This window comes from Calidris pugnax, unplaced genomic scaffold, assembly GCF_001431845.1.
Source record: "Calidris pugnax isolate Ruff unplaced genomic scaffold, ASM143184v1 scaffold209, whole genome shotgun sequence".
Taxonomy (NCBI): domain Eukaryota; kingdom Metazoa; phylum Chordata; class Aves; order Charadriiformes; family Scolopacidae; genus Calidris; species Calidris pugnax.
In genome coordinates this window covers 2644643-2664723 of record NW_015090978.1, presented here as the reverse complement: position 1 = coordinate 2664723, position 20081 = coordinate 2644643, and the positions used below count along the sequence as shown (strand labels likewise).

The 20081-nt window shown below is 35.3% G+C and overlaps 1 protein-coding gene across 10 annotated transcripts in view; it reads left to right on the top strand.

The window, feature by feature from the left end:
• DMXL1 (Dmx-like 1) overlaps positions 1–20081 on the top strand; it is a 71593-nt gene that overhangs the window by 35259 nt on the left and 16253 nt on the right. For 5 of the 10 annotated variants that reach the window (XM_014953433.1, XM_014953431.1, XM_014953430.1 and 2 more), the window contains 13 exons: positions 141–306; positions 1149–1401; positions 2852–3942; positions 4209–4400; positions 4918–4994; positions 5177–5304; positions 7048–7296; positions 7701–7814; positions 14059–14222; positions 15232–15371; positions 15704–15789; positions 17645–17846; positions 19148–19265. In XM_014953433.1, the coding sequence (XP_014808919.1) occupies positions 141–306; positions 1149–1401; positions 2852–3942; positions 4209–4400; positions 4918–4994; positions 5177–5304; positions 7048–7296; positions 7701–7814; positions 14059–14222; positions 15232–15371; positions 15704–15789; positions 17645–17846; positions 19148–19265 (2980 nt within the window). Of the gene's footprint in view, positions 1–140; positions 307–1148; positions 1402–2851; positions 3943–4208; positions 4401–4917; positions 4995–5176; positions 5305–7047; positions 7297–7700; positions 7815–14058; positions 14223–15231; positions 15376–15703; positions 15790–17644; positions 17847–19147; positions 19266–20081 lie in introns of those variants that run through there. The other 5 variants (XM_014953434.1, XM_014953432.1, XR_001413296.1 and 2 more) reach the window with 4 other exon arrangements.

Sequence of the window (20081 nt, the reverse complement as noted above, 5' to 3'; positions counted from 1 at the left end):
TTCCTGTGCTTCTAGTTTGAGAGCCTCTGCATTTCTTAACAAAAATATGTGTAAAATTCTACTGGCATCTGAGGAAACAAAGAGCCATAATGCATCTAGTAAAATATGTAATATTTTTATCAATGATGTTCTGTGTACAGGTCCCAAAAAGATACTAAAATGACACAGTTTTTTGGAAACAACTTCACTGAGGACAGATGGCGTAAAGCAGCATTAAAGAATGCTTTTTCTTTGCTTGGCAAACAGCGTTTTGAACATTCTGCAGCGTTTTTCTTGTTGGCAGGACACTTAAAAGATGCAGTGGAGGTAATAAAATAATGAACTTTAAACATTTTTAACACTGTTTTATTGTGTGAAACGTACAAATATATTGAATGTGAATTGCATTTTTTATTAGTATGATCCCTGATTCTGGTTTGTTTGTATTCTCTGCCCACCCCAATTAATGACAAATACAAATCCTCTACATTTTGGTTCTGTTTTAGCTTTCGCTGTCATATTAGTGACATTAAAAAGTCTCATGGTTAATTTCTCCATAATAATATTAAGAGGCCTACCTATCATTAACTTGCTTTCATATTGTCTGCCCTGTCATATACGAATACAACATAGTTTTTCTTTATGAAGCTCCATATCTGAAAATTAAGGCTTTTTGGTAGTGGTTGTGTTGGCCTCTAGATTCCCTTCGCTAAAAAAAATAATTTCCTGGATCTGTCTGAATTGAAAAGTTGGGAGGAAATTAATCTCTTTGATAATGAAGGGTTTGTTCTGTAAAGCTTTGTAACCAAAACATCCAGCTTTAAAAGGCAGTATGTGCACACTGACAATGATTTATTGAAACCAATTGATTTCAAAGGTATAGTGTCATGTCAGACTTAAACTGAAAAAATTGTAGATCAAATCTTCCGTATAGAAGTTTGCTACAGCTATTCTGCATAGTTCCTGCTTAGTTTTTATGCTATTGATAGACCTAATTATCTCAATCTGAACAGATTCATGTCACTTCCTGTCTTGTGATCACTTTAACCAGAGGAGAAATTATAATGTTTGGTCTTACGAATATAATATAAATATTAACATATTAATATAAGTATATATATTCACATATTAATATAAATATACTCGCATGTTATTTTACGTTCAATTAGGTCTGCCTTGAAAAACTGAATGACATTCAATTGGCACTTGTAATATCAAGACTTTATGAGTCGGAGTTTGAAGTATCTAGCACTTACAAATCTGTACTACAGAAGAGAATTTTGGGAAGTGCATTTCCTGGAAAAGAGAGTTCAGGAAACATGCACTGTGACCCTTTTCTGCGAAGTATGGCTTATTGGATTTTAGAAGATTATAGCAAGGCTCTTGACACTTTGATTAAACATTCTTTTGAAGATGAAGGAGGTAAGAATGAGTATTTTGCCTGTTAGGTTGGTTTTAACTATTGTTCGTGTAAGTAGTAGTTTCTTAAAGCATAATTTGAGCAAGATCAGGTACTGCACAGTTGCTCACCATTGCTAGTAAATAGCTTACTGTCGCTATATGAGTGGTTTTTATAGTAAATGTGGTGACTGTATTGTTATTATCCTGTATCCCATGAGTGGATACTTAATTTATCCTTTAACTATGTGAATGTCAGGATAATGAGAATGACCCTGCAGTCACGTAGCTGTTTTTCCAGCAGCTGCTGAAAGACGAAGAGACAAATTAACTTCATTAGTTAATTTGACTCCATCACAACCTTATTAGAAAAAACTTCTAATTGCACAGTTATGTAGCAGAGCCCGGAAGACACGGTGTTTTTTAGCTGTTAGTCCTTGGGAAGAATGGGTGACCACAATGATAAACCGCCATAGAATAGATTTTGATATTTACTATGATACAAAGAGGCCCACGTGGTACCTGAAATAGTATGTAACTCTCCTAAAGTGATTCTTTTCCCTATTCACTTGCTAGCTTTGTAGGCCTTCTGAGAACCACTGGTATTATTTCCTAAAGTTCCTAAATGTTTCAAGTCCCTATTAGTTAGCGTGCTAGCTCGTTTCAGTCCTGGCTACTGGGAGAAACTTGACGGGAATAAATGAAGACTTGAATCCCCAGAGTTCTGTAATCAATTTTAAAAAATTATTTCAGTTAAAGTGGCAAGCCTCAGGATTATTTTGATCTAATAAGGGATATAGTGTTCATTTGTTTCTGTCTTGGTCACATCCTCATGTGTAAAATTATTTTTAAATGTTACTAATCCTTTAATCAGTTCAGTGGCTTGTTTGTGGTGTTTTGCTTAATTTCTTACTTAAAAGGTGGTCTTTCATGTACCTCTTCCTATTATCTGTAATTGTGCCATAACTCCTGACAGAGGAAACAGTAAGAGTATACATCAGCTAAACTGGACTCTTTGAAAGCTTTGTGAATCATCCTGTGCTGATACTTTTATCTTTTCAGGGATTTTCATGTTGTGGTTTTGGACATGAATATTTAGTAAGATATAACATCTTATTGTCATTTAGTGATGGAGACTTCAGAAATTTAAACTGAACAGGAATGTGATCTTGTTTAACTGCAGCAGAATTGGCCTTACTGCAAAAAAAAAGAAATGGCAGCTGTTTTAAATAAAAAGTTTTACCTGCTCTCCCACTCAAGATTCGATTTTTGGTAGTGATTAGGTTTAGCAGTGTCCTTCTTTCCACGATAATAAAATGATAAAGGTGCAAAGGAAGGTGAAAAGTGGGATGCAATGAAGATAACAGTAGAATAAATATTAAGACTCAATAGCCTTCTGATGAACTTAAAACTTGGCAGGTGTGTTATTTCATACAGAATGGTAGATTTTCCTCATGATGCAATATCTTTTCAGATGAAAGAGATGGCTCATCAAGTTGTAACCCTGCAGTGTTTAACTTCTATAACTACTTAAGAACACATCCTCTCTTGTTGAGACGTCATTTTGGCTCTTCTGACACATCTTCCACACATATTTGCCTAACGGTAGAAAATGGATTAGCTGACAAAATCAACCTAAGCGAAAGACGGCTGTTTTTCACCACTGCATATGCTCATCTAAAAGCTGGCTGTCCTATGTTGGCCTTAGAAGTGTTATCAAAGATGCCCAAAGTTGTCAAGAGGTCAAAGTCATTTGGTAGATCCTCTAGTTTAATGGATACTAGTAAAGATTTCTCACCATCTTCTCCGGTTAAAGAATTGGTAACAAAAGACCAGGCTTCCAGTGTTGACTGGTCACAGCCTATATTGAATGGTCTAGGTTCATCTTCAGATTGTTCATCAGGAAAACATTCAAGCTCAACTCTTTCCTTTGACTGGAGCCAGCCAAGTGTGGTATTCCAAGATGAACAATTGAAACTACAGTCAGACAGTGATGAAAGTGATGAGAGTGAAGATTCTTCCCTGGTAATGAAAGAGCTGAAATCTCTGAATAAGACTGAAAAATTATATGAAACAACTTCTAGCTGCACAGAATCTTTGAGTATAGTTGATGACAAAGATGTTCTAAGTCCATCAGAAGATATAATTTCAGCACAGCTGAAGTTTAGAGCATGCCTGAAAATTCTTACTGTAGAGCTTCGTACGCTGTCCACTGGTTATGAGGTAGATGGTGGGAAGTTGAGGTATCAGTTGTATCAGTGGCTTGAAAGAGAAGTGGTAGCTCTTCAGAAGACCTGTGATTACAGTGTTGAAGTAGAAGAGATACAGTCAGGAATTAGCGTGGTGCCAGAGGAGGCTGCATTACATGAAGACACTGAAGACTTAGTTGACCAACAAAAAGCTATGCTACAGAAAGAAGATTTTCAGAAAAGACGCCAATGGCTTCTGAAATACCAGTCTCTCCTGAGAATGTTCCTTAGTTACTGTATACTTCATGGTTCTCATGGAGGAGGTTTGGCATCTGTGAGAATGGAATTAATTCTGCTATTACAAGAATCTCAGCAGGTATGTGGGATAGCTTAGTTTGTGTTTTCTCTGCATTTGGTATGTTGTAGATTCTTTTGAATGTGTTCTCTATTATTATTGAAGTTTTCCTATTATAGCATGCATTTATTTTATAATAAATGTAACACTTGTCAAAACGTTACGCTTTCTGTGGGTTATGGTGGGTTTTTTGGTTTAGAACCCCCTTCCCCTCTTTCAAAAGTTCTTCTGTTCCCTTTAGGAAGCTATACTATCACTTTACATGTGTGTTTCTTGCTTGTTTTTAGGAGCAGTCAATACAGATACCTTCCAGCCCTCTACCAGAGCAAAGCTCTGTACCTCTCCTATTCGCTTGCACAGCTAGTGCCAAAACAGTGGTGGCTAATCCATTGCTACATCTTGGTAACTTAACTCATGATATATTACATGCCATAATAAACCTCGATTCACCACCTCACCCAGATACTCAGAACAACAAGGTGCGTATTTTATTTATTTATAGTTGTTGTGTTTGTAGTTGTTGTCATTGTCCAGTTTGCTGAAGTCATGCATCTTTTTCTGATAGCATGAAAACTTTCTGATGTGCCTACACGGGACAAGTAATAAAACTCTGGAATATCAATATTTTCTGTAGTACTTAGCTTGGGCTAGAATAACATCCACTGATTATTTGTTACTGTGAGGTGCTGAGCATCTGGTTGGACAAGGTGAAGTAGATTGGTCTCTCTCAGGACTGGATATTTGCCCAAGATCTGTTACAGAAGACATGTACTACGTTATCAGTGTTACATTTGTCTTCATGACAATGTGATTATTACTTCAGTTATGTTAATGATAAACTCTACATATTAATCCTAGACCTAAGTAAAATTGTTTGTAAGTGTAAAATCTGATTATCAGCAAAGTGCACTAAACTCAGACGTTTTTGTGAAACATTATATATATTAATAGAGAAAAATATAGTCTGTTTTTTTAAGTTACGTTTCTGTCTTACAGATCTACGTAATGCATACCTTAGCAGCGTCACTCTCTGCTTGTATCTACCAATGTCTTTGTGATGGCCACAGCTACAGGTAAAGATCTATGAAAAGTACTTTCTAGAGAATGCTCAACACATCGTCTCACTATAGTGATGATATAATAGATAATGCACCAGAAGGCAGTGTTTACAACTGCCTACATCTAGAAAGGGCTATCACTTTAATAGTTTGACATAAATTCTATAAGTGCAACATCCCACTTTTCTGTTTCACAGCTCATTTCAAGCAAATCAGTTCACCGGAACAGTGTATCAGACAGTGCTATTGACTCAGCGCCATTCTCTGAGAACAGCAAGCTTAGAAGAAACGGTGACTCCCAATACATCACCTGCTCAGTGGCCAGGTATCTAGAGTTGATTCGTTTTTTAACTCTTAAGGGAACCTTAATTGTCTGGAGCCGCTGTAAGAGTACGCAGCTATGCTTTGCACTTTGTAGTAGCATTTGTAACAGCTGTGTGGTACAAATAAGCTATTATGATAAAATTCTATCTCCATTTTTAAGCTAGTAATTCTGGTTGTTCACTAAGACAAGTTGATTCAATATTGTTTTCTCTTGCTAAAAAATGTTAGTGGGCACTCTAGTGAAGGGCAAGTGAATGGAAAGTAGGGTGAAGAGTTGTCGTGTGCTCTACCTGCTCCCCCTGCAGGCAGCAGATCAGTCTCAATGTTACTCTGCTTCCTTAGTCTTTCAAGTCCTTTTCATGAGTATCTTAGTTTGTGCACCACCTTAGAATGATTGTAGCTTATGTACAGCTTTTGAACTAACTTGCAACTATTGACAATGAGAAACGTACAATGCATCATTATTATTACTATTATGACAACGCATTATCTTTTGCTTACCTCTAAAACCCATGTAGAACAAGTAATTCTTAATGGGTTCTGGGATCTGTGCTAATGAAACTACACTGGTCACATTAGAGAAAGTGTAAGCTATGTAATATGTGGCTGTACAATCTTCAGTTTGCAGCACTAGTTTTAATGTAAGCATAACCAAGAAATATGCTTTTCATATTGTGAGATTTTTTTTTCAATAAGAAAATTTCACATTCAGAAAAATCTTTTGTGTTCTGTCACAGAATCTACGGATTTTGGAGAGGAATCAGATTGTCATATGTTCTGCTTTAATTTCATTAGTTGCAGAGTTAAATTTCTAATGAATGAGACAAGGTGGTGTTAGCAGTTGTGCTTATAGGTAGCATCACTTTAAACCGATTTCTCTGGGTTTTTTCTTAATAGCTTCACATGCTTTATGTGCAAATGGGAGAGTATGACACAAAGCAGAATTTTTTAGCCACTGCTATTTGTATTTTCTCTTATGTCCACAAAGTGACACAGTTCTCTGAAACTCTTTACAACAATTCTTTGTAGGAACATAAGAAAACCACATAATGCATAGTACTTGTGTGAAAGAATACCTGTCAGGCAGTGCATAGTTCAAGTCGATGACCATGATTTGTGGTTGGTTTTACCACTGTAAAGCATTTCATCTTACAGTATTATGCTGGATCTATAAACCTAACTGGTGAAACAAGTGCCACAGAAAAGTCAAAGAGCAGATTAGCATTTTTATCTTAAGTGTAAGATTTGGGTGCTATGTATTGAATATACTGTGAGGCGCTGGATTAAAAGTAAAGGATAAAGAGCTAGCCCTTTGCTGAAAGAATTGAGGAACGAGAAAAAAAGAGAGCTTGAGACATGGGGCGAAGAAAGATTCATCTAAGTGAGGTAACTAAATGTTGTATCGTAGAGCTTCAGTACCAAGCAGTTGAATTAAACCTGCCAGTATTTTATTTCAGAGTTATCTCAAAATTTGAGTGCTGCTTTTTGTGACTTTTTTTTCCCTCTTGTTCTTGAAAAGTTGCTATATATCTGTTTAACTGTTAGTCTAAAACATGAGGCTGTTAAAAATAAGTAGCATTCCACTTTCTCTTGGAGTTGAATTCCTTCTAAGACTTAAAATTTTTCTACACTAGAAGGTACTCAATGTAAGTTACTAGTCAAAATACCCATCATAATCCAGAGTATTCACACACATATATATGCTTTTCTTTTCTTTTTCTTTTTTTTTTTTTTCAATAAATAGGAATAACAGCTCTAATACGTCTCTTGAATTCTGCTGGAGAGGAAGCCCAGCCAGGTCTCACAGTTTTACTTTGTGAAATTCTAACCGCAATCTACCTGAGTCTGTTCATCCATGGCCTAGCAACACATTCTAGCAATGAGTTGTATAGAATTATGGCTCATCCACTTAACAACAAAATGTGGTCTGCTATCTTTGGAGGAGGAGCTCATACACCCAGCAGAGGACAACTGCAATTAAAGACAAAAACTGGTTAGTTCTGTTGTTTTGCTTATATTTGTCTTACGGGTGTTTTAAGAGAACTATGTCACTGCTGAAAGCTTAAGAGTAATGGTTTTAAGTGGTTCATGTTGACTAATAGTTCAATATGGTTTTAGATCTGCAAAGAGAAACAAGGATTTAAAATAATTAGCATAGATATTGTGTAGAAGAGAGTAAGAAGCAGTCATGAATGTTATTGAAATAAGGTTTCCAAGTAGCACAACTAATGTATGTTATTCATACTGTGATGTGAGGGGGTTCAGTTCATCATAAAGAGAAAATTTTCAGTACTATTACAGCATAGTTTTTAATGTTCATTTTAAAACTTTCCAGTTCTCTCATAACAGGAATATATTCCCATTTTACGAATACAGTATATTTTCTCTCTTTGGCAGGTAGGCACTTCCCAATGCCTAGCCCACATCAGGTAGTAGTGTTCTCCATGGAATGTGTGGGGTTTTCCAAATCCCTTACGGCCTTCAGTACTCATAGTCCTACCAAATCTTCAGGCAAGATACTAGATTTAGTACTAGGCCTCTACATGCAGTTTGCTATGTGTGATTTTTATTTTTTTTGCCTATGTAGAAAGACAGAAAAACTTCTGCTTGCAAGCCATGACATCAAAATTTAAAGTGAAGATTTGTAACTAAAGCAACAGTTGAATTGGGCCTTTTTAAAAAAGAAAATTGGTGGTGCTGTTGTATTCTTACTACACTTCATTGGAAATCACTGTCAATTATAAAATAACTTTGACCATGGTTTGAAAGGATCAGAAGTGTTTCATATCTTTGTTGGAGAGCTGCTTGTTTTGCTTTTCGAATATAAGCACTATTATGCATGTGGATTTCTAAGTGTTCTTTCTAGACATTACAAAGAAAAGGTGTCGTGTTCAGTTTTGACAGTCTTAAGAACCCTTTAGGAAAGGAAGCAACGTTCAAGTTTTAAATTCAGATGATTATAAATTATCCTGAGGTCCAGAATGAATTCTGTAATGCTTTTCTTTTTGGTACAGATCTGTGCTTTATAATTTAGTTGAACTTCCATAAAATCAAGGGAAACAATCCTGCAGACTGCGTGAATTTTTAAAAAGGAAGATTTTGTAAAGATAAATGTACTTAACTATAGTGATTTTGTGCATCACCTCTGAATATATATATATTTAAAATATAACTTAAACTATGCTTTTTATTATTATATTGTTATTATTAATATTCAGTGTGTGTTGCATATAAAAATATCTTGTATTCAAGGAAAACTGGAAATGTAGTCTGTTTAAACAGATACTTTGTCAAACATGTAGAAGAGTATTTTCAGGGTAGAGAGATCTTTAATCAAAAGTGAGTTCTTAGCTGATCAGTTTTCTCTATGGTGTTGAATAAATATTTCTAATTACCATTTTGTTAAGGTAAATATATTTGCCATATCAGAATTGTTGGAAGGCATAATTGGCTTTTGTTCGCAATTCTAAGTTTCCTAGGTGTTGGTAACTGTATACTAAGATGTGTTAATGCTGCTGCTACTACTGTTTTAAAATAAGATAATTGTATTCTGAAATGTATGCTGAATGCCTGTCTACTGCATGTTTTTCTTAAAAATTAATGCTGGCTGTCGAATCACAGAATTAGTAAAATTGTTGCTGGAAGAATCATGAAACTGAGACTGAAAATTTAAGGGAAGAAGGGACCTTTTTAAATACGAATTTGTAGGCATATTCCAACACTGGAAAAGGGACCTAGAATGGTTGTGGAGTTTCCATCTTTGGAGTTATTCAAAACTTGAACAAACTAGGCAGTCGCCTCAGTCAGCCCTGTTCAGAGCAAGGGGTTGCACCAGGTCTTATCCAACCTATGTAATTCTATAATCCTGTTAAATCTATTATTTGTTTTTAATGGATGTTTATATAGAACAAATTTAGGGGAAGGATTTTAGGAGGAACATATTTCTGTCTTTGAAAAAAAAGAAAGAAAAAAGATAGACTCTCAGCAAATTGTTTAGATTTTTGTGATATGTTTTCACTCTCAATGGAGATCAAAAGCCAAAAATTCTTAACACTAAAAATTCTAGTATAACAATATATATCTTGCATGTAGCCTCCCCCTGCCCTTCCCCCCAAGTTCTTCAGCACTTCACCTGAATGTGTATGTTGATCTCTTAAGTTAAAACATTGTTTTAAGAGATTATAGTACTATGTACAGTGCTGGCCAATAAAGTTATGTGATTTCCCTTTCTGCTCTTTTCTTTAGTTGACTTGAGCATATAATAGGTTTGGATATAAAATTTCTATTAAATAAACTTAATTTTTCCTCTAGACACAAAAGAAAAGACAGGAACCAAAAATTGATCCTGGTATTCTTGTAAAATCCTGACCTCTGTTAGGAATTAGTTTGTATGAAAAACTTGTTTTATTGCCTCTTTCACAGTAAAGATCAGACAAAGCATGGCACTATGAATGCCTTTTTGAACTGCCTGATATGTTAGACTTTCCAGATGTTTCTTCTCGTTGCAGTTGCAGCAAATGATTTTGACAAACTGGGTTAGCATTTGAGAATTTACGTTATATATTAAAATTATTTTTAAAGAGGCAATTAGCATGTGAAAAATAACTATTGTTCATTACAGTAGATCTTTTCAGAATTGTATTTAGGATGTATTTCTCTTAAAAACTCTCAGAAAACGGTTTTGTAACTTGTCTATATAGAGATGGTAAGTTCTCTGTAATCCAGAGGGTGCTTAAGGAAAAGTTTGAATTGTGCTTTAACAGTTAGAAGTCCATAATTTCATTTAATAAATTCAATTATTCCATGCTGTAAGAGTAAATGAAATGCAAAAGTGCTTCCAAAACTTGAGTATTTTACAAATACATTTTATAGACTTCACATTGTCATTTTGGGTTTCAGATCTAGAAATCAGTAATCTGATAATTCATGACTATTAATAGTCTAAATTTCTCTGCTGATTGTTGTAACTTTATGAGCAACTAAAGAAGTTTTAACACAAATATTATTTGAATACTTTGTACTCAGAGTACTATAGTTGTGCTTTGCTAGGGAGAAATTACAGATTTTCTTACTGAGTTTTGCCTGACATACCAGAGGTTTTGAGAACCAGATGTTTGGACAATGAAGATATGCACAAAAATGTATCCATAGGCTGTACAGTCCTGCTGTTCGGCCTTATGCATGCATTTCTCTTTTAGATCCTCTGAATGAATTTGTTTGCTCTCCACAAACAATTATTTATGGTCTCCTAGAAAACATGCTGCCATTACAGATTTTATAAATTTCTGAAGTAGAGTAACAGAGCATCTAAGCAGAAGATGAATTTAGTGTTTGGCTAATTTCTGCTCAGGCAATTGTAAAGAAAAACCAGACCCTTAGAACTCTTGTATCTATCTGCTTGCTGTACCTACTGTAAGATATGATGCATCCAGAATCTGGAACAGAACAACAAGCATTAGTAGCAGACTAGCAACTTTCTGCTTCAGGCTAGATCCAACAGCACTACGTGCCTGCAAATCAGAAACAACAGTAAAAAGTCTAATCAATTCCTGGAGATAAAGTCTAAAAATAAATCTCAGAATAAATAAAAAGGTACAGATTCCTCATGTTTTAAACCAGCTTGCATAAGGATCTAACAACAGCCATGCAAACTGCTCTCTTTTAATGCAGAATTCTCTGTGATATTATTAGTAATGGAAACATTGACATTTAATGTGAGAATAATTGCCTTGAATTCCAGCTCAGAATTAGAGGCTGCAGTGTTGGGCTTGTTTTTGGTTTTTTTATGGTACTTAGGAGTACTGAGTACTTCATTACTTGTGTGGCCTTCCTATTCTATATTAAAGTCTTTGCCTTCTCACTATTACTGTCTTGGTTAAGTAAGCCATTAAAACAGATTATACGTTTGACATGAAGTATTTGCACTGTGAATGGAATGATAGAGTTATTTTGGCTCAGCAGAAGAAGCTTTGGATGCTCAGAACAGGAATGTCAACAAAGTTTGTGTATGCCAAATATTTTGTGCTTAACTAATTTTTTGAGAGGTTTCCATTCACTGTTTATTGAAATGCCCACGATGTATATATGACTTCAAAAATGCCTGAGAGTGTAATATATACTTGCTTTTGAGCTTTTCAGTGAATCACTACTCATTAAATGGTGCATAAATACAACAAAGAATTTACAATCTTTTGTACATACAGTAATCAAATTGCAGTTTACGGAACTTAATTGCAATTGCTACGGTTGAGTGCTAATTCATTAAATTCATCACCTTGGCCACATGGGCTGTTGCCCATGAGTAAGCAGAATATTATTTTGAAAACATCAAGATTTGTCACCTTGCAAAATGAAAATTCTTTCTAGGTTTGAAGTCAAAATGTCCAGCAGTGTAGACTTTCACCAGACTGCTGTTTTAGTTGGCTTTCATAACTTCCTAAAGAATTACAGAAATCTATTCAGGGCTTTATGCTTCCTAAAATGACTCGAGGTGTGATTCAAAATCAGTATCTCTTTGACATGCCTGTCATTCCACTCTGTTCTGGGCTTCAACAGTGCTGATATTTGTTGATGCCTGCAATCGAGGATGGTCGTTTGTTCTTTTTGGAGGACTTAATAATTTTATATCTCTTAATGAAGACTTGCATTTTTCGTAGCGTATTGGAGTGTTGGTGCTTTATGCCTGCACAATCTTTAGTAAAACACATTAACTCTAACTTGCATTTTAATTTTTGGGAAATTCAAAGAGATCTCCCTTTTAGCTCTTTCTATGAAGATGGAAGGGAGGTGATATGGGCATTAGGTCTTTTGAGTATCGTTGCATATGTTAGATCTTGGCAGGAATAGAAGCAATTTCCTTGTCTGAAATACTCCAATATTCCTGGAAAATAGTGTAAATTTTACACTGGTCCTATAAATGTAATGGAACTGAAGATAAATATTTTGAATGCAAAAAAAAGTTAAAGAGTTTTAACGAGAAATGTGAGAAATTTAAAAGTGAATATAAATGGAGATCTGAAATCCCAAATGACAGTCAGCTTTTTAATGAATTTGTTAATTTAGATAAAGATTTTTTTTTAGAATTAAAAAAAAAAAGAAACTAGCATTAGTAGTATGTATTCCAAACCACTTAGATGGGTTTACTTTCATTTTCCTTAATACTGACTTTTAATTTTTTTTCCCAATGGCTAGCCTATATTATTCTTAAAAATGCAAGGAATGATCTAACAGAATAGGAAAAAAGTACTGTTTTAAAGCAAAGCGTTTGCTTTTTGAATTATGTTTAGAAAAACAACCTGCAAGCATATACTTTATTATTTCTGTATTATGCAACATTTTTTCCTTATTTTATGCCTAGCAAATTTTTTTTAAGCAACTGCTAAAAATTCATACAGTGATGCATGTGCATGCTCTTCCTTAGCTGATGAGCTTTAAATAATGAAATGAAAATGCATTGTACTGCAGCTATTATATTTGCAACTTTTAGTACAGGTAAGTGGATTGCAAATAATATCACTAACAGGGAAAAAAATATGATACAGTATAGTAGTGCAATGCAGATTTAAAACATCTGTGGTTTAAGATTAAAGATGAGATGCTGTCTTCAGCTTTTATTAGTTTCTATACATAAATTATTTTATAGTTCAGTTGCTTGTAGTGGTAATGGTCGTCTTCATAGATAGTAAAACATGCTTTTGAAAATCCTTGGAAAAGCGTGTTTTTTCTGGTCCAAAAATGACCAGAAATTACGAAAAAAATCTGGCAACTACTGTGAATGCAGAGAATTTTCCCACTTGGAAAACACATAAAATAAAAAAAATCATAGTTGTGAAGTATTAAAAAAAACCAACAGCAAACCACCCCAAAGTTGTTTTTTAGAAGAAGTCAACTTATCTGTTACTCCTCTCAGCCTTTACAGTTGGCTCAGCTTGTGTTACAAGCATTTAAGTCTTGTATGTGGATTATAACTGTTCTTACATAAGCATTATTTTTCTGTTGTCTGGAGTGTTAGACCTTGTGTTTTCAAGTGATTGGAGTAAGCCTGAGAGTTTTGAAGGAAATAGTCTTTCTGGCATATGTCAAGACTCAAAAGTCTCCTGTGGATAAAACATGTAAACCAAAAAATAACGGTGTAGGAAGTACTTCTCTGTCATAGTTCACTCCAGGCATACATAGGGATACTGGCTCTTTTTCTGCCATCCCAAGCATTATTAACAGGAGAGAGTAATTTCAGAAGCTTAGTAAACATTAGTTTTGTGGGCCCTTAAAGGGAATAAGGAAAGTTAAAACAATAAAGATGACACAGAGTTAAAACTTGGAATAGGAATGGCAAGCTTAGATATTTGCACTATATATTCTGAAAACCAGGGCTCTTGGCTTGTCTTAAAACCCAAACATAATAAGTATTCAGCAGTGGTTATTAAAGTAATTTAGTTCTTCAGCCTTCTTGCTTGAGGAACAATATTTGTCATCTTTGTTTTAGGAAGAAAACTATCTAATGCAGTTATGGGTATACCTACTGTTCTATATTATTTGTGTGGGGAGATTTCCCCTCCTGGAGTTCTAGTTATATATTATTTTTGCATATTTGTGTTTTAACATTCTCTATGCTTATTTGCTACAGCAGTGAATTTTGAATTCTGAAAACTTGCAATGGGGAAGTTTTTTACTTACTGTTGTAAATACCTTTAATAAAAGCAGTAGGGAGGTGGAGCAGACAACTTAAAGCAACACACTGTGTTTTCTTCCTCTGTAGATGATGGAGAGAAACAGCAAAAACGTTACAGGCTTTCATCAAAAACCTCTACAAAAGAGAGTTCTCAGTCGCCTGCATTGCCACTGGGAGAGCAAGAATCTCCATTTTACAAAGAAAGATTTATTCCTCCTGAGCTTAGCATCTGGGATTATTTCATTGCAAAGGTAATATTTAACTGTACAAAAAAATCCTCAGTCACTTTTTGCATGGTAATTTTCTTCTTATTATTCTTTAATCTATGCATCAATTTAGATGTGAGATATAAAACCAGAAAGTTTCTTACTCATATTTAGCTTTTTCTAAAACACTGGCTACAGATATTTTTAAACAACTTCCTTAAAACCTCTTGTTATGATATTAATTTGTTTTCAGGTAATGGTATGAACAACACATGTTGCATTTTACAGTTGCAGAGTACAAATGTGTAGATAATCAGGGATCAACTATTTAGATAAACAAGGAAATGTGACCAGCTTTTATCATCTGTTTCAAATGAGTGAAATGAACGTGTATACTTAACAGAAATCAAACTGCATTGCCTTATGTAAAGTCTGCTGTGGCAGATCTTTCTTTATAGAAAGTTACAGAATTGTATGGAGTCATATGGCACATTTCTATATCAAATATTGCCATATCAGCAAAATAAATATGTAAGCAGTATATTAGGAGTAAGGACAAAAAGGAAATTGGAAATACAGAGTAACACTCTGGAGCACTGATGATGGACTTATCATACATATTGAATTCTGAAGGGAGGGGATAGGATTTTCTTCTTCTCTGGTCTTCTGAGCCCTTTGAAGAACTAGAGAGAAAATACACTGGTGTATTGGCTTTTCACTGACAAAAACAAGCTTGTGTGTCCTGCATGTGATTTGATATATCTAATGTGAAAGTAAAGCAAAATAAGAATTGGAAAACTGTTAGTATTTTCATTTTCAGCATTAGAATTTTGAGTAATGGAAAAAATAGTTAAGCTGTTAAAGGAGGCAATGCTTATAGACAGTTGCTTTTTTCATGTGGTACAAACTCCAAATGTTACTTAATTGATTATAATGATATGCCTGCTTTTTATAAAAAAAAAACCACTAATATTCTAATGATTTTTTTAAAAAAGATAATTTAAAAATAGATGTTGGCTTGAAGATACTCAAGGAATATTATTTAAATTTTTAGCCTTTTCTTCCGTCACAAACTAAAGTGGAATATGATTCAGAAGAGAGTCAGGAAAGTGGTGAAGATGATGAAGATATTGATGGAGATGTGTTTGCATCAAATTCACAAAATCAAGAGCATTCTAATTCAAATTCATACAGGTAGGTAACTCCTTTAGAATGCGAGATTTTCTGAAATGGCTGGACTTGAATTTCTGACTTTTCACTTTTGAGATAATACACCAGTTACTTGATATTTCATGGCAGTGCATTATCTAGACTTAGTTTTTCACAATGATTATTTTACTGATTTTATTAGTACATGATATAGTGACTTATGAATTCAAAGTATCTGTAATATTCTAAAATACTGTTTGTAGCTATCAGCAGTTTATAATGAGGATTTAACGCTCTAAATTTAAATCCTAACTGTGAATAAGTGAGAAAAAATAATTTTCGTTTTAGTAAATGACTTACTAGTGCTTTCTTGTTAGTTGGTCACTGATGAGATTGGCAATGGTTCAGCTGGTACTTCACAATTTGAAGATTTTCTACCCTTTGGCTGGACATGATCTTTCAGGTAATAAGCAGCAGAGTTGTCTTTTTGTACTTAATAACCACATTTAAAATCAGAAATATGTTGAATAATATATATGGCGTAGCTTTATTTTAAGTTCAAAAGTTCTTAATTTTTCCATGATCTGGGAATAATTCTCTGATAGTGCTTATCATACAGGTATATTTATGAAATAACATGGTGGGTGGGTAAGATGAGTGGGTGAGAAGGAGTTCTCAGTAGTTAGCAGAAGTCTCTGCATACTTAGTTTTTTCTTTGCCTCTTAGTCATACAAGAATGTTTACAATATTTATTTCTTGGTGGAAACCTTATAGTTTTTTGTAAGTCAAGTTAAATCATCCCTACTTTGGATTGGAAGGGACCTTTCAAGATGATCTAGTCCAACTTCCCTGTCATGGGCATGGACATCTTTCACTAGATCATGTTGCCTGAAGCCCCATCCGACCTGACCTTGAACACTTCCAGGGATGGATCATCCAAAATTTCTCTGGCAATCTGTTCCAGTGTCTCACTGTCTTCATTGAAAGAAAATTTCTTCCTTATATCTAATCTAAATATACACTCTTTTAGTTGAAAACCATTACGCCTGTCCTATCACTACAGACCTTAGTAAAAAGTCTGTCTATCTTCTAAGTCACCTTTAAGTACTGAAAGGCTGTAATAAGGTCTCACCACAGGTCCTCTTCTCCAGGCTGAACAACCCCAACTCTCTGCCTGTCCTCACAGGAGATGTTCCATTCCTCTGATCATTTTTGTGGCCCTCCTCTGGACCCACTCCCACTAGTCCATGTCTTTTTTGTACTGAGGGCCCCAGAGCTGGATGCAGTACTCCAGGTGGGGTCTCATGAGAGCAGATTAGAGGAGCAGAATCATGTCCCTCACCCTGATGGACACGTTTTTTGTTCAGCCCAGGATGTGATTTGCTTTCTGGGCTGGAAGCACACATTACTGGTTCATGTCCAATTTTTCATCTACCAGGATCCTGAGGTCCTTCTCCTCTGGGCTGCTCTCAATCCATTCATCACTCAGTCTGTATTGATACTGGTCATTACTCTGATCCAGCCCCAGGACCTTGCACTTGTCCTTGTTGAACTTCAGGAGGTTCACATGGGCCAGTTCCTCAGGCCTGTCAAGGTCCCTCTGGATGGCATCCCTTCCCTCTGGCAAACCAACTGCAACATACAACATTTGCAGATAAAGTCAAGATGAAAGGGTGCACTCACTACCACTGTCTATGTCATTACCAAAGATTTTGAACAGTACTGATCCTAATCTCTGAGGGACACCACTTGATACTGATCTCCATTTGGACATTGAGCCATTGACTGCAACTCTTTGGATGCTGTCATACAGCTAATTCCTTATCCATTGAATAGTCCATCTGTCCATCAAATCCATATTGCTCCAATTTAGAGGTAAGAATGTTGCATGGGATCATGTCAAAGGCCTTGCAGAAGTCTAAGGTAGAGGATATCAGTTGTTCTTTTCTTGCCCACCAGTGTAGTCAGTCCATCATAAAATGCCATCAGATTAGTCGGGCGCCATTTGCCTTTTGTGAAGCTGTATTGGCTTCCTCTCATCACTTGCCTGTCATCCATATGCCTTTATATCTTCCTGGAGGATCTGTTCCATGATGTTTAATTTCTACCAGTGTTGGAGAAGTCTGTTCTTGTATTTAGCAATGACAGCACAAAGCAGTTCATCTTTTTATACTTGCAAATATCAAGTTGCAGTTTGAATAAAGATTACTTTTGGAGATATTTGAAATAATTCCACAGCTGAAGGCTGAAATGTATCTCCCATCAAGGTAATAATGGGGAAGGAAGGTTTTTTTCTTAATGTTCACTTGTTTTTCTAGAGCTTCCAGTTAGCTCTCCGATATGCCATGCAGTTTTGAAAACACTACAACGCTGGGAACAAGTTCTTCTCAGACGTCTTGAGCTCTATGGGGGTCCACCTCAACATTATATTTCAGTTCATGCTTCTGAAGATGCCCTAGCTGCTGGTCCTGCATTGCTTCGCCATAAAACTTTACTTGAGCCTACAAACACTCCATTTCGGTGAGTCTAACGTCTAGAAACACTGACTACAGTATCTTCAATATACATCAAGCATTATGTTGAGAGTGCATGTGATAGACCATAACTTTGATAACTGCATCATGCCAGTTTCTATACTTGCTCTAATCCGTTGTGAGTTTGTGGGTGCACATCAGAATTCATGCATCTCTAGTCCAGAGCAAGATCAGGAAAAACAAGAAAAGCTTCCAATTTTAAAAATTTCTTTTGTTGAAGCTTGATATACTGATTTTGAGCATCTCTGTGGGGACATCTATGGTTGACGATGAAATAAAGCATAATAAATTTGCCCTGAGAGATAATTAAGGATGAGTGACAATTAATCAATTAATTGTCCCGCCTTTGGAAGAAATAAAACTATGTTCTTATCAGCATCTTTTCCTAAAATCAGAGAAGAAATATTTACTATTTATAATATTTGTGTAGTTGTGACTCCATATAATTGGGTGTTCAGCCGGAAAAGTGTGCTCAGTTTTGTAAATTGTCACTTTTAAAATAGATTTCTGCCTTTTTAATCTTACTATCACTTGTGGTTGCAGAATCAACAGAAGGTCTGTCCTTTTGTTTTAAAAAGCCCTCACAGTTGTCACGCTTAGTTCTAATAACTTGAGTTAATTAAGAAGGAGCAGATTAACATGTATCTGCTGCCTGGCATTATTTTTAAATTACGATTTAAAGCAATTCAGAGTTTGATTGGTTTTGGCCTGCCATAAGCAGCTATATTTGTACTAACAAGTTTTGCTTGAGCATACAGTTTTCGAGGGATAAGGATAAGCATTTCAAGTCTGATCTTTCCAGTTTTGTTACTGAAAAGTCATGGTTGTTTCAGAGATGTTACACAGCTGATGATGTGTTCCTAGTAGGAAGTGTTAGTCATTCATTGTCCATGTGACAGAAGGATTCATTAGCAATATACAGAAATGATCCATGTTGTAAAGAATGTGGTGATCTGATAAGTAATCTGTATGCTGAAAAGAACATAATAACTGATCAGTAATCTTATGGCTGTGTAATCCCTTAAACAGATTTTTCTTACTTGTGCCAAGACAGGAGGTGAAAATGCCACATGTTCTTTTCCTGCTTCCTTTTGCACTTCCTCTCACATCAAGGTTTCTCAGGAAGATGGTATAAGACTGCTTCCGAATGTGTCTTGTACAGTGTTCGGAGAGCTGTAGCTTCACTTTAGCATTTCTTCTGACTATAGCTTGATTAGAATATAAGGTGTTGCAGTCTTTTATAAGTATGAGCATGATGTAGATATTTATTTTAACTTTGTTGTGTAGATCTAACAGTCATGTTGCGCTGTCTGTGAAGAGGCTCTGGCAGTACTTGGTTAAACAGGAAGAAGTCCAGGAAACCTTTATCAGAAATATTTTTACAAAGAAGCGATGCCTAAATGAGGTTGGTATGGTATATAAAATGCATAAAGTGTTGCAGGTCAATCTATGAGCTTTTACTTAAGTTATTTGACTGGCTTGTTTAGTTTCTAGAGTGTGAGTGGATAATATACTGGGCTATGAGTCTAAATCTAGAGTATTTTATTTAAAAAAATAATCTTTGTCCATTCTTTCATTAGAAACAAAATCAGTCTTTGACTGTAGACTGACACCTAACACCACTTAGCTACAGTCAGTCTCTTTGTTAAGATCAGTGTAAAAGTTGTCTTAAAAGGACAAACTTTTACATTTCAAAAATAAAAACAGTAACCTAATCAGTCAAAGTTCTAAAGGTTTGTATTTGTCCCTACCGTAGTCATCCTGGGCTTATCAACTGGTTTCTATCTTGTTATTATTCAATTTTAATAAGAATAGTAGTCATAAAACAATATTTCTGTCCCAGATAACTTGTCACAGTGTCTAGCTGGATTCCAGGTTCCAGATTCAGTTATATGTTTAAAACTTGTGGTTCTGTAGTGGAGTTTTGACATGTTGTTTTCCCTTCTTTAGTTGCTCCTTTTCTTTCTTACTCCCCCCTGTTCCCGATGATTTGAAAGAATCAGTTGTATTATAGAAAAACTATGGAGTAACAGAAATATAGGAGACAGAAACAGATCTGAAAAATTAAACATGCAGGAGAAAAGGATTGTTCATGACTAGTAAAGCCATGGCAGCAAAGAGTTCTGTATGAGCTAGTCTTTGTCCTGTCACAACTAGAATATTAGCTTGTTTGAGTATTTGTGGCTTGTTCACTACAGTTTGCAGTTGAAAGGAAAATTGT